The sequence below is a fragment of the Megalobrama amblycephala genome, linkage group LG1, assembly GCF_018812025.1.
Source record: "Megalobrama amblycephala isolate DHTTF-2021 linkage group LG1, ASM1881202v1, whole genome shotgun sequence".
In the NCBI taxonomy this organism is placed as follows: Eukaryota; Metazoa; Chordata; class Actinopteri; order Cypriniformes; family Xenocyprididae; genus Megalobrama; species Megalobrama amblycephala.
The window spans coordinates 66,648,943-66,662,401 of NC_063044.1; the positions used below are offsets into that span (position 1 = coordinate 66,648,943).

At 36.3% G+C, this 13,459-nt stretch overlaps 1 protein-coding gene across 1 annotated transcript; it reads right to left on the reverse strand.

The window, feature by feature from the left end:
• Nucleotides 1-977: 977 nt before the first annotated feature.
• LOC125280328 (gastrula zinc finger protein XlCGF57.1-like) lies at nucleotides 978-5,846 on the reverse strand. The gene is made up of 2 exons (XM_048210811.1): nucleotides 5,789-5,846; nucleotides 978-2,764 (listed from the first exon to the last, which is right to left on the reverse strand). The coding sequence occupies exons 1-2, from the start codon at nucleotides 5,844-5,846 to the stop codon at nucleotides 1,431-1,433; spliced, it is 1,392 nt and encodes a 463-aa protein (XP_048066768.1). The 3' UTR covers nucleotides 978-1,430.
• Nucleotides 5,847-13,459: the final 7,613 nt, after the last annotated feature.

Sequence of the window (13,459 nt, forward strand, 5' to 3'; positions counted from 1 at the left end):
ACTGAGCATGTCAGATAAGAGAGACATACAAAATGTGCACAGCAGTGGGTCCCGAGGACTGGAGTTGAGAACCACTGCTGTAGATGATGATAACTTCAAATTCTTTGCAATTTTTCTCTGAGAAACTCCTTTCTGATATTGCTGCACTATTTTTCGCCACAGCATTGGGGGAATTGGTGATCCTCTGCCCATCTTGACTTCTGAGAGACACTTCCACTCTGAGAGGCTCTTTTTATACCCAATCATGTTGCCAATTGACCTAATAAGTTGCAAATTGGTCCTCCAGCTGTTCCTTATATGTAAATTTAACTTTTCCGGCCTCTTATTGCTACCTGTCCCAACTTTTTTGCAATGTGTAGCTCTCATGAAATCCAAAATGAGCCAATATTTGGCATGACATTTCAAAATGTCTCACTTTCCACATCTGATAATATAAAATATAAGTTTATGAGATTTGTAAATTATTGCATTCCTTTTTTTATTAACAATTTGTACAGTGTCCCAACTTTTTTGGAATCGGGTTTGTAAAAGAATGGTCAAAAATTCCCATAAACACACTCCTAAACCTTGTGGAAAGCCTTCCCAGAAGAGTTGAAACTGTTATAGTTTCAAAGGGTGGGCCAACTCCATATTAAACCCTACGGATTAAGAATGGGATGTCATTAAGGTTTATGTGCATGTAAAAGCAAGCATCCAAAAACTAAAATGTATATGAATAAAATGAAGCACAATAGCAAGTAAAACAGTCATGTTGCCATCTCTCTGAATCATACACATTATCTACCACTTGATGTGACGTTGTGGCCTAGTGTTTAGAAAGTCAGAATTGTAACCCAAAGGTTATGGGTTTGAGTCCTGGTACTGGCAGCAGTTGTAACAGAAACAGTACTCTCTTTCACACTCAATACCATGACTGAGGTGAGACCCTTGACAGTCTTTTGGGGTTTAATATTCACAGACACTAGTCCATATCATGATCTGATTTAAGTCTACTGACCTGCTTTTGATTTATTCATCAAAAATTTGACAGATTATACACTTACAGAGTAAATTTTTATGACTGGATTCTGCGATTACATCTGCGTTTTCCATTTTTTTAAATCACATTTTCATAATTGAAATTGAAACTAAACTCCTCAAATCAGTTCCTTTCACAGCTCTATTGCTTGCTTGCATTGAATTGATATTTAAATACGTCACCATGCATGAAAGACACTTGATGGAGTGATATAATTTGGCCAGTCAGCACAACCATCTAATGGGCATTCATTGGTGTAGTTTTAACATTATTACGAAGATATAAAAGATCACAATCTCTATGATTCTCTTGACAATGTCTTCAAGATAAAACACGATATAAAATCGTCAGATCACCCAGCCCTACAATCAACCAACAAAATGTCCCATCACTCATCATGGCTGTTAGGAAACTAATTGGTTTCTCCACTAAGTGCTTTCTCCACTGTATGGATCTTCATGTGTAGATTAAGAGAGCGTTTAATAGTGAAACTCTTTCCACACTGATCACATGTGTGCGGCTTCTCTCTGCTGTGGATCCTCTCATGTCTTTTCAGACATGATGACTGACTGAATGTCTTGTCACAGTGTGAACACTTGTAAGGTTTTTCTCCAGTGTGGATCCTCTCATGTGATTTCAGATTTGATGACACAGTGAATCTCTTGTCACAGTGTGAACACTTGTAAGGTTTTTCTCCAGTGTGAATTCTCTGGTGACGTTTTAAATGTTTTGCTGTAATAAAAGTCTTCTCACACTCAAAGCACATGTACTCTCTCACACCAGTGTGTATTTTCTGATGTGTATGTAAAGTTTGTAGCACTGAAAAACTCTTTCCACACACAGAACATGAATGTGGCTTCTCCTTCGTATGAACTCTCAGGTGTCTCTTCAGGTTTGATGCCCAAAGAAATGTTTTGCCGCATTGATCACATGTGAACGGCTTCTCTCCTGTGTGGATCATCATGTGATCATCAAGATTTTTTCTGTGAGTGAATCTCTTTTCACACTCAACACACATGTATGGCTTCTCTCCGGTGTGAACTCTCATGTGAAGCTCAAGACTTGACTTTCGTTTGAAGCTCTTCCCGCACTGATCACATGTGAACGGTCTCTCTCCAGTGTGGATTCTCAAGTGAAGCTCAAGACTATGTTTGGTTGAGAATCTCTTTTCACACTGTTCACACATGAAAGGCTTTTCTCCAGTGTGGATCCTCATGTGAATCTTAAGGTTTCCTGAATCTGTGAAACTCTTGCCACATTTATTGCATCTATGCAGCTTCTCTCCAGTGTGGATCCTCATGTGTCTCTTAAGTTTATCTGATTCTGTGAAACTAAACCCACATTTATTACATGCGTACAGCTTCTCTTCAGTGTGGATTTTCATGTGTCTTTTATGTTTTGAAGAATCCATGAAGCTCTTCCCGCATTGATCACATTTGAACGGCCTCTCTCCAGTATGAACTCTTACATGAACCTCAAAATTTTGTTTGGTTAAGAATCTCCATCCACACTGATCACATGTGAACGGTCTCTCTCCAGTGTGGATCATCATGTGACGCTCAAGACTTTGTTTGGTTGTCAAACTCTTTCCACACTGAGTGCAGGTTGTAGATTTCTCTGCTCTTCTTTTCTTTAAAAATGTCTTTTTAGTCTTTGAGTGACTCAAAGGTTTTTCTCCAGGTTTGTCATGATGTTTCTCCTCCACTTCACTCAGTTCTTCACTCTCCTCACTCTCTTCCATCAGGTCTGAAATCAAAGTAAAAAAGAATTAATTTAATTTTCTGTACATCAAAATAATTCAAAGAGAGAAATATGAAGTGAGCCCTGATGTAATAGCAGAAAGTAGAGAACTTCTATAAAATACAACGATCATTTTGATCAAATAATGTCCCTGAAACATTCCATGAATGAGGTGAAAATTTAATTAATCACAACTAACATTTCTTTTTCTTGCAGGATTAACATTTATATGCGTTTGAAATCTAAATGTCCCCAAAACGTGGGCCAAATTGCTTATACCTATTAACAGAAGGGTTTGCTGAATTATACATTTGAAGAACCAATCATATTGGAGAAACATTATGTAATGAATCATGTGACCTTTGTATGGAGCCCCTAAAACAGAGGTGGGAAAACTCAGTCCTAGAAGGCCGCTGTCCCGGCAGAGTTTTGCTCCAATGTTTGTGTACTAAAACTTATTTCATTTGTGTGTCACTGCTTATGAAGAAAGCAAGAGTATGGATGCGCAGGAATAAAGATCTATTTGAAATAAAGATCTGTTTGCTCAAAATTATGAAGAAAATGGGAGTAAGTGTGCATTGTCATAACTAGAGGTCGACCGATATATCGGGCCGATATTTGTCTTTTTTTAATATATCGGCATCGGCCGATATCCGTGTTTAGTAGCGCCGATTTAAAGCCAGGCACGTCCGCGGGCAGCCCTGTGTTATTTTTCACAGCGCATCACCGCATAACTGACGTGCTGTGAGGATAATAAAATATTAGGCTATCAGCTCCTCTTTGAAAATGTTTTAAACATTTTAAAACAAGCTGTTTAATACTATTCTTCTCATTTGTTTCACTATATGTACGGGCCACAAGATAAATAATGGAATAAATTAAGACAGTTATATAGGCTACCGTTATCAGCATGTTATGTTGAAATTCGTCTCTGAGGGAAAATGCTCCGTTACTGCAGCGTCAGGCAGCTCCGTCACTTTTACGCATAACTCTTCCGCAAAGTTTGCACGTTGCTTCTAGTGTGATATCCATTGGCTCCTCTTCTTGGTTGAAACTTTCGGCTCGCGGGGGGCCGTGCGGATTTGCGCTACACCACTGCGCAGAAGTGTATGATATTTGTTCGGTTTGATGCAGACAATAGCCGGGTTTCCATCCAACTTTGCATTAATAAAAATACAGCTTAAGAATATGCGCATCTGCGTGTGTTTCCATCAACTGTGTAATGCGAATAAAAATGGACATCAGCCTAATAAAGTGATGTGTTCCGACCAATGTCTATATATATGCCGCACAATTATCCTCATTAAACCTGTCTAACGTTAACCTTCAAGAATGTCAGAAATCAGTAAGAGTTTAGAACTGTTCAAGCATACAAGGCTGTGCAACATGAAAACGTTTTTAATTGATTTTTATTTATAAAGTAGTATTTATTTTATTTAAATGTTTATTTAAGTTTACATTTATGTTCCAACAAAATTCTGCTTGATAAATGCTCTAAAAATTATGTAAATGATTGACAGATTTTGTTTATATTAGCCTACCTGTTTTATATATTTAATACTTGGTCAGTTTATTGATGTGTTTGGTTAACTTTAGATAAATATTTTATTTTAATACAGTGCAGTGCACAAAAAGATTAAGATTCGAGAGATGGTTCAAGTCAGTATTCAATAAATAATGTTAAGTTTAAAAATGTTGTGCATCCACTTATTATTAGTGTGACATTTTAGCATGCAAATGAAGGGGAAAACTTCAAGATATCGGCCCTAAAAATCGGCAGCACATATCGGCCATCGGCTGACCCTGACCTCTAAAAATCGGCATCGGCATCGGCTATAGAAAAACCCATATCGGTCGATCTCTAGTCATAACACCACGTTTAATGGTTCAAGAAAAAAACATTGGTACAGTAAAAATCATAAAACTTTGGATTTCGTTAGGACAGTAAGCCATATTTATATTGTCCCATATAAAAATACAATAATTTCATAAGATCAAACGCCCTTTATTAAACCACTTTGTCAGATTTATCGCATCCTTACAGGTAGCAGAGCCACTGACAAAAAGGACTTTAGATACAAAGGGAGGCACATGTTTAAAAAAAAAATTAATAATTAGCTGGATTCATCCTAGACGAACTGGTCTAAAAAAGCCAAATTTTGAGCAAATACATCTTTATTCATTCATGCGGATCCATACTCTCGCTTTCTTCACGGGCAGTGAAGCACAAATGAAATAGGTTATAGTATACACAAACCAGAAATTGTGACACTGATACATTTCTCATGCGCATGCAAAAGTCTGTATATTTTTATTTTTGCCAAGTTCCCTTTAGGGGCTCTGTACCTTTGTCATGCTCCTATAAAAACTGTTCTATTTTTTCTCTATCTGAAAGCATGGTTAAAGCATATCACAGACATTGTCCAGAGTTTGTCTAGTTGATGCTGTGCAGCAGGTTAGTGGAACACATGAGATCTTAAGTTTGAGATTTAGGGAGAAACGAAGTGCACTGAAGTGAAGGGAAGGAAGTTGTGCTAGACAGAACGTGACTAGTTTTTAATAGTTTCACCTCAAATATCTTCCTTTATAATCCTTGGAAGCCAAAATCAAAATAAAAAGATTAATATCACAGGCCTAAAGTGTAACCAGACGTTTGAATGTTTAGTTCTTTAAACATTCACTCATTAAAGGATTAGTTCATCAAAAAATGAAAATTATATAATTTATTACTCAACCTCATGTCGTCCCTCCACCTTCGTTCATCTTCAGAACACAAATTAAGATATTTTTGATGAAAGGTGAGGCCTGCATTGCCAGCAATAACACTCCCTTTTTCAATGCCCAGACAGCTACTAAACCATATTTAAAAGTGTTAAAACTTAAATAGTTCACATGACTTTGGCAGTTTTGATACGTGCTCCGAATGACTGATTCAAAACAAATAATTTGTAAAGATTCTAGGCTTCATGAAGCAGTGTTTTAAAAATGGCCCTTCACTAGATCATGAATGAATGAAGATTAAACACCAACCTCTTTGTTCTTCAGTATCTTCAGTGTGTTTCATTCTGCAGGGTTCTGGATCACTCATGTTCTCACTGTCCTCTTTAATAAACTCAGTCTTTGCAGATTTCAGCTCTTCCTGATGCTCTGATGCTCGTCTGATGGGAATATTCCAGCATTTATTGATGAACCGATGTGGGAGGAGCTTCACTGATGATGAACTGTAGTGGGAGGAGCTGTTCTAACAAAATCAAAAATATATCAGTTGCTAAGTTTTTTAATAATAATAAAAACTAGAATGTACATTTCCTGAAGAAAATGTGAATGGTGCTTGCAGTGGCAAAACTTGGCACTCTTGATTAGCATTAATGCTAGCATGTTTTAACATGTTGCTAGCATGATTACCATGTTGCTAGCATGTTTTCAGCAAGATGTTAACATGATTAGCATGTTGCTAGCATAATGCTAGCATGATTAACCTGTTGCTAGCATGAAGTTAACACCATTAGCATGCTGTAACATGTTTTTAACAAGATGCTAACATGATTAACATGTTGTTAGCATGATGATAACATGATTAGCATGCTGCTAGTATAATGCTAACACATTTTGAATTGTTTGTCATGTTTAAACCCTAAGCTAATTGCTATTAGCATGTAGCTATTCACTGCTAGCATGTGTAGCATGTTGAAAGTCCAGTTTGCTTGCATGAGTCGAAAAAGCCAACCCCCATGTCTCTACGATGTTCTGATGCAGATATATAGGTCTTTTGCTAAACGGTTGCTAGGGTACTCTGTTTGGTTGCTAGAGAATGGCTTGGCAGCTGCCAATGATGATTCTCCAAAGGCTGCTTGCCAATATGAATGGTATAAACCAATCCCCATGACTCTATGATATTCAGATTTGAAGATATCGTTCTTTGGGTTTGGGTTGCTAGGGTGCTATAAATGGTTGCTAGGGTGTGGCTGCGAAGTTTTGAAGGTGATTCGTGATTGGCATTTTTCTTGAGTCAAATGAGCCCACCCTCATGTTCCTATGACACTTCTATCCAAAGATATCCCTTTGATCTTTTTGAATGGAAGTCAATGGAACTTGTTGCTAGGGTGCTCTAAATGGTTGCTAGGGCATGGCTTGATAGCTTCACAATGATCCTGAGAGACTGATTGGTTGCCTGAGTAAAATGAGCCCGCCCCTTGTCTCTATGACACTGTGATCCAGAGTTATGTTAAATACAAAATCCCTATGTAATTTCCCATAGTAGGAAAAACGCACTGGTTCATGGGCACGGCTTCACCATAGTATGTCTATGGGGCAACTTTGGGCAGCTCTTGCGCCCCAGGAGTACAACTTACACCCCATTGTGAAGTATGGTCTGACAGAGCCTATCAGCCTCTTCAAACATGGTAACCCACGTTTCCACAAAATCCTCGTTAGAAGCTATGACTTGTCAAAGTTCGTCCCAATGTTAAGTCTATGGGATGAGCCAGTCGATTTGACGCCTCATTCATGGGTCTATGACAAACAGTGCGGGACGAGTTGCGCCAAAATTTTGTGTGGAAGAAGAATAATAAGTATGCAAGAGAACAATAATGATGCTTCGCCAGAGGCAAGAAGCATTAATAATAATATAGTAGTGACACTGCTTCCTAAAAAAGAACCTGCCACATACAACATTGAAAAGTGATCCTAAATGATTGCTTATGCCCTCTGAAGGTTATTGGACATTGTAAAATGTGTAATTTAAGTTTGTAACAAGCACATAAAAATGATTACTTTTTTCACTGGAGTAATAATAAAGAAGCTGCCTTACATTCATTAGTCTCACTGTGTTGTGCTTGTTACAGCAGATCTGAAGACATCAGCATAATAAATGAGGTGAAAACAGGAACTATTGACATGAAATAAAGAGTGTTTTCAGCAGCTCTGTTAATATTGATGATCCTCAGACTATCAACACTCATTCAACAAGACATTCAGGATCATCTCACTTTTTTCTGAGTGTTTAACTGTTAGAAACTGATTGAGTCAGGATGCTAAAAGTATTTAAAAGTGCTCTATTAAAAGATAATACTGTAATTTATCACAATATGACATTAACCCTTTCGAGCGTGAGTTTAAAATATTCTAACTGTCCCCACAGAGTGAGTTTTTTGAACGCAGCCACAATAACACTGTATGACAGGTGGATCGCTATTTTTTTGTTTTTCCTTGTTTATTTAAAATATTCACAAACTTGCTTACCATGCCATCAACTATCTGATATTCCGATCCTCAAATATGTGTAAGTGAGTGCGTTTTGTAGTTTAAAAACCTTTATAAATGATCTTTATCTTGATCTATAAAGCGAGATGGGCGCCGCCATCTTAGTTTGCGCTGCAGTTCACAGAGTCCTGTCAGTCGGATTTACAGCAGGTGAATTCATCAGTTTCTCCCGAAATATATGCAAGTAAGTGGCTGGTGAACAGGAAGAATAATAGAGTAAACTTTGTAGTTACTTATGTGTGTCTGATATGAATAAATGTCGGCAAATTGTATTTGAATGGATTGTTATTGCTCCTTCCACTGATGTCTGACATCAGTGTGTATTTTATAAACTCTTAATATATTGTTTTAATAGTGCTTATGCGTATTGAAACCTTAAAAGAAATGTTATGTGGCTGAATACACTGCATAGTTTGATATATGACAAGAGCTGCGCGCGTCCGTCTCGCAGCCAGAGCGCGAAAGCACAGTTTGAATCTGGCAGTTATGTGACGTCGCTGAACGTTCGAAATCCCATATGTGGGACCGTACGCCCAGGGGCACTGAAATAAAAATCCCATATGTGGGACCGTACCGCTCAAAGGGTTAAAACAACAACAATACAGAAACACTAAACTAACAAGATAGACAAAATAACTACCCTACAACACCATATATCCAAATTAATCTGAATATATTTCTACTTTCTAATAACTACATTCAATGTAATAAGGTAATTCAATCATTAACATCTTGATAATGAAATGATCATAAAAACTTCCAGAGTCAAACTGTATGAACTAGTGTTGTCAGTACTGATACCATGAAAATTTTACGGTTCTTGGTACCAATTTCGGTACCACGGCAAAATCTGTTGGAACTAATTTACTATTTTATATAGCCTATTTTAAAAACATTAAATATGATTTGGAGCATGTGTGTATGTTTGTGTGTGTATATATATGCTACCTCAATGAAATAAATTTTGAAATATAAAAAATAAATAAATAAATTATGGAAGTAAATTAATGCGAAATGTTTTTGAAATAAAAAGCTTGTTGAATTGCACTAATTGAAAAAAAAATGCATTACATTAGCTGTGCTTGCATAAAGATGCATTGTATTGCCATTCCACCGAATCGGTGCCATTTCTGTCCCCAGGACATTTTATGTATAAATATGCATGAAAATTAACTCTAAAATATATTTTATTATTAAGCAAAATGTCCTAAACATTAATCTAACTGCAAATTTAAAATATATAATTTAAAACATTATTAAAAACTACTGAGAATACTAAAAAATAGCATGTGTTACATGTCCCCGCTAACTAAATCTAAACTTTATCATGAAATATAATCATTAAGATCTTGCAGAAATCTTATTATTTTTGCATTGTTGTGTTACTCCATATACCATCTATGCTAAACAAAAATAAATTTCATAAGAAATCCATAATGTTATATAAAATACACATTTTAGTCATGTCCCCAGGTTTTCACTCAGTCCTGTTACCCTCACACATTTCCCCCTCTGAAAAACTTGGAACATTCCACAAGACACATTTTCAACAGGAAGTTGCATCATCTGGATCTTACGCAGGCCATAAGAAGACCAAAAGTAAGTTCTCTCATTTTAATTTCTGTATATTTGATGAAATTGTAACTATGACTGAGAAGGTCAATCTCAACGTACTGTCCTGTTACCTAAATTATTTCTTTGATGTTATTTGTTTATTTTAAAAATATTAACTTTAGGTAAGTCACTAGTATTTGCTTAGTGTCCTCATTATATTAGCATGTACGCCATGTGTCCATATGTCATGTATTTTATCATTTTTGCTTAAAACCTCAATCCTGTTACTTTCAGTCCTGTTACTCATATGAAAAATAACAGGACTGAGTTAAGAGTAACAGGAGTGAGTAGAGTCCTCTGTTTTGTTATTTAATAATGTGAATATTAGCTGATATAATACTATTCACCTGTATCATGAGTTTTACAGTTGAAATTATTTCAATTTTAGATTTTTAGGATTAGTTTTACAATATGAATGCCATACATTGCAGGGAGCCAGTCCACCATGACGTGACTTCATCTTTTTGTCTTTCTCTTTCTTATGTTTTGTAGACGATGGAGAGAACCTATACTTTGCAGGTGCAAGAAACACACACCCATGGCATGCTGCAAGGGAAGGAGTGAAACACACCAGCAACCCTATCTTTTTCCCCCTTTTTTGTCTTTCCTTCCCTCCCTCTCCCCCCTCTCTCTTTTCCTTGCTCTCCTTCTTTCTCTTTCCACCTCCTTCACTGTAATGTACTACTTGCACATAGAACATCCCTTCAACACAGAAATCTCACTCACACACGCACACACGGCCATGGACACACTCTTTTTCTCACACACATACACACACATATGGACACTCAGTCCTGTTACCCAGCGTTCATTCCTGTTACAACGTGCTCAGTCCTGTTACTAAATGTATTTATTTTTCTAGAAAAATAAAGTTAAACCACTGTTTTTATCAGTTTTGTCTGATCCATCATTTACACAATTGTTAAATAAATTAAATTATTTAAAAAAATATAAACTTGAGGCTTTTGTCTTCTTTTAAATGAGAAAATTGTTTTGCGTTTTTTATTAAAATACACCTTGCCTTAATATAAAGTTTTTTTTTTTTTTTGTCACAAATATCAGTTATTTGAACACATAATCAACCATTTCTTGAGGTAAATACAAAGGAATTAACTCACATGCTTTTAAACATGATTTTTAAATGGCACGTGAGTTTTGGTAACAGGACTGAGAAAACATGCATCCATCTTCAGTGTTGAAAAAAGATGAAAAATAATGTTTAATTTTGAAGAGTTACAACAAGCAAATGGCACCCATTCGGTGGAATGGCCTGATGACACATTTTTGTAGGCAAAATCCGGAAGCGAGTTAGCATTTTAGGACTTCCGGTTCCAACGCCGTAAAGTCTATGGGTTTTTTGAATGGGTTTTTGCTAAATCGCCTGAAATAAGGTCTGTGGTTAACAAAGCCTCCAAATACTTTCACGTTTTGATCTATGACATAAAACACACCAGTTATAACCCACTTGTGATTTTTTTAAACTTTTACTGTGTCTCAAAAACGGCAGTTGCTAACAAATTGCTAAAAGGGACTACTTCCTTTGGCGGGGACTTTAGACGTCATCATTAAAAACGGGACATTTGGACATCATTTCTCATGAAAAAGTGAATAAGTATTAATAACAGCACAGATCATAATCAGCGAGCATGTTTTTAAATAAAGTTGTTTTCTAAATGAAGTTTGAGGAAGCTTGGTGGTGACGATGTTGATCCGCGACTATGGTGTGCTGTAGTCCGTTTATAGCCTACTGTTAGCCTTTTTTAACTGACAACTTTATTTAGGCTTCAAAATCTATAAATGTTGTGTTAACTTGTAAAGATTATCTTGATAGACAAAACATGTAAGTGTAAGTGTCATAACCCTTTGTTAAACACAGAGCTTATTTTCTGCGATTTTCTATGGGAAGTCTATGGGAAAAATGCATAGGCTTCGCTTTCAACCGAAGGAACCCGTGCGCCGCTAACTTCCGGGTTGGCCTACAAAAACGCGTCATCCCTGGGGCACTCTATTTAAGCTGTGGGGCACTCTATTTAAGTTAAAAATATTTCACACACATTTTCATTATTAAAAATTCAATAATTTTTATTCACCTTTCAGATTTCCCTTCCAAAATATTCATTCTGTTTAAAAATACAACCTATAAAATTCGACTAGCAATTTTCAGTCCATTTTATGATAAAGCGAAAGTAAAAATCACCAGCGTGTGTGAAACGTGCTATACAAATAAACTTGACGCGCCTTATAAAGTCTAATAACAAGCACAAACTGTGTTAAATAGAAATTGATGTGCAAGCAAAAGGGTTTCTGTCCTACAGTGTTTTTGTACTTTACCACAGTAAAGAATGTGAATAGCCTATAATAGGCCTAAAAGCGAACAAAAGAAACCAAAATATTCCCATGGCTGCGAGGTCACATTTAATTGCGAACCTATTATTTATTTTGTAAACAAAGCTTTGTGCTTCACTCGTGTCATATTCAAGTAAATACTGCCACAGCCCTATCAGTGGGTACCGAATATACCCGGATTCTCGGTACTTCCGAAGTGGGGGTATCGTCACATTTTCAAAATTTCAATAACGACTTGGTACCGAACTTTACATTTGACAACACTAGTATGAACAGGTTTAAAATGTCTCACCTGACTCATTACAGGCTCGATGTATTTAGCAGTCTGTGTTCCAGTTTAATAATGTAAAAAGTTGACAAAGAGATAGAAAGATAAAAATTTTGAAATCAAAAGATAGAAATAAAATGGCAACAGCAACAGTATTCACATCAATTCCCCTCACAGATCTCAAACTTTGACTTTTGACATTCAGTAAAAGTTCTCACCCCGAACAAAGAAACAACAGCGTAAACGAACACACAAAATCGCTCAATCAAACTGTATAAAGTGTGTTTGATGGTTGTGAAATATAAGAAATACCGTGAGCTGCTCTCCTCACCTCAGAAGATCGACGCTGACTGAAACTGAACATAAACGGGGCGCTGCAGCTCGGAGTAATGGGCGTGTCCAAGGTTTGTTTCAGGTTTCTCATTGGTGGAAGGAGCTTCTTGTTGGTCAATCTGAATCTGTTAGCGATGTCACGTGTCTGAAAAAATAACAGTGCAGCTGCAGAGATAACACGAGCTGTCAAAAACACTTAATAATAACATTTTTAATAAAAACAAATGATAAGGAATGATGTTTCCGGTTAAAAAGCCTTAGTTTTGCTTGATAATACTATCTCAACAGCCGTTTATGAGCACTACTGATTCATATTTAACGCTTCATATATATAATTCATATAAATACTGATTCATATATAACGCTTCATATATATAATTCATATAAATACTGATTCATATATAACGCTTCATATATATAATTCATATAAATACTGATTCATATATAACTGTTGGAGCCATTTCATTGTAATTTGTGTTTGTGACACTAGAGGGCATGTGAGTATTTTGAGTACATTTAAACCAAGCGCTAATGAGATACAGGTGCGCAATGGAAGGTCAAACAAACTTTTTGACCGTGCCGTGTTGAGGGTGCAGCGAATAGTGCTCGTCCCTATTAACAGTTGTTTTGAATGGAATTTTGTTTATTAAGGAAGAGTCGAAGTTATGTTTGAAGTTTTTGTTTATTTTATTTTATTTTTGTTATTTGCAATGCCAAATGGACAATAAAGGGATTGGCATATCCGACTTTATTATGGACAATGACTTGATTTATTCAAGGTAAAGCACGCGTCAGAAACAGACTTCTAAATTCCATCTGCGTACCTACAATAACGCTTCATATATTTCATATAAATACTGATTCATATATAATGCATT

Excerpts from the sequence above, each read along its gene's own strand:
- LOC125280328 (XM_048210811.1), bottom strand. The coding sequence starts at position 5,846 with ATGAGTGATCCAGAACCCTGCAGAATGAAACACACTGAAGATACTGAA. Across the intron at positions 2,765-5,788 it reads AGATACTGAAGAACAAAGAG|ACCTGATGGAAGAGAGTGAG; the intron begins GTTGGTGTTTAA and ends CTTTGATTTCAG.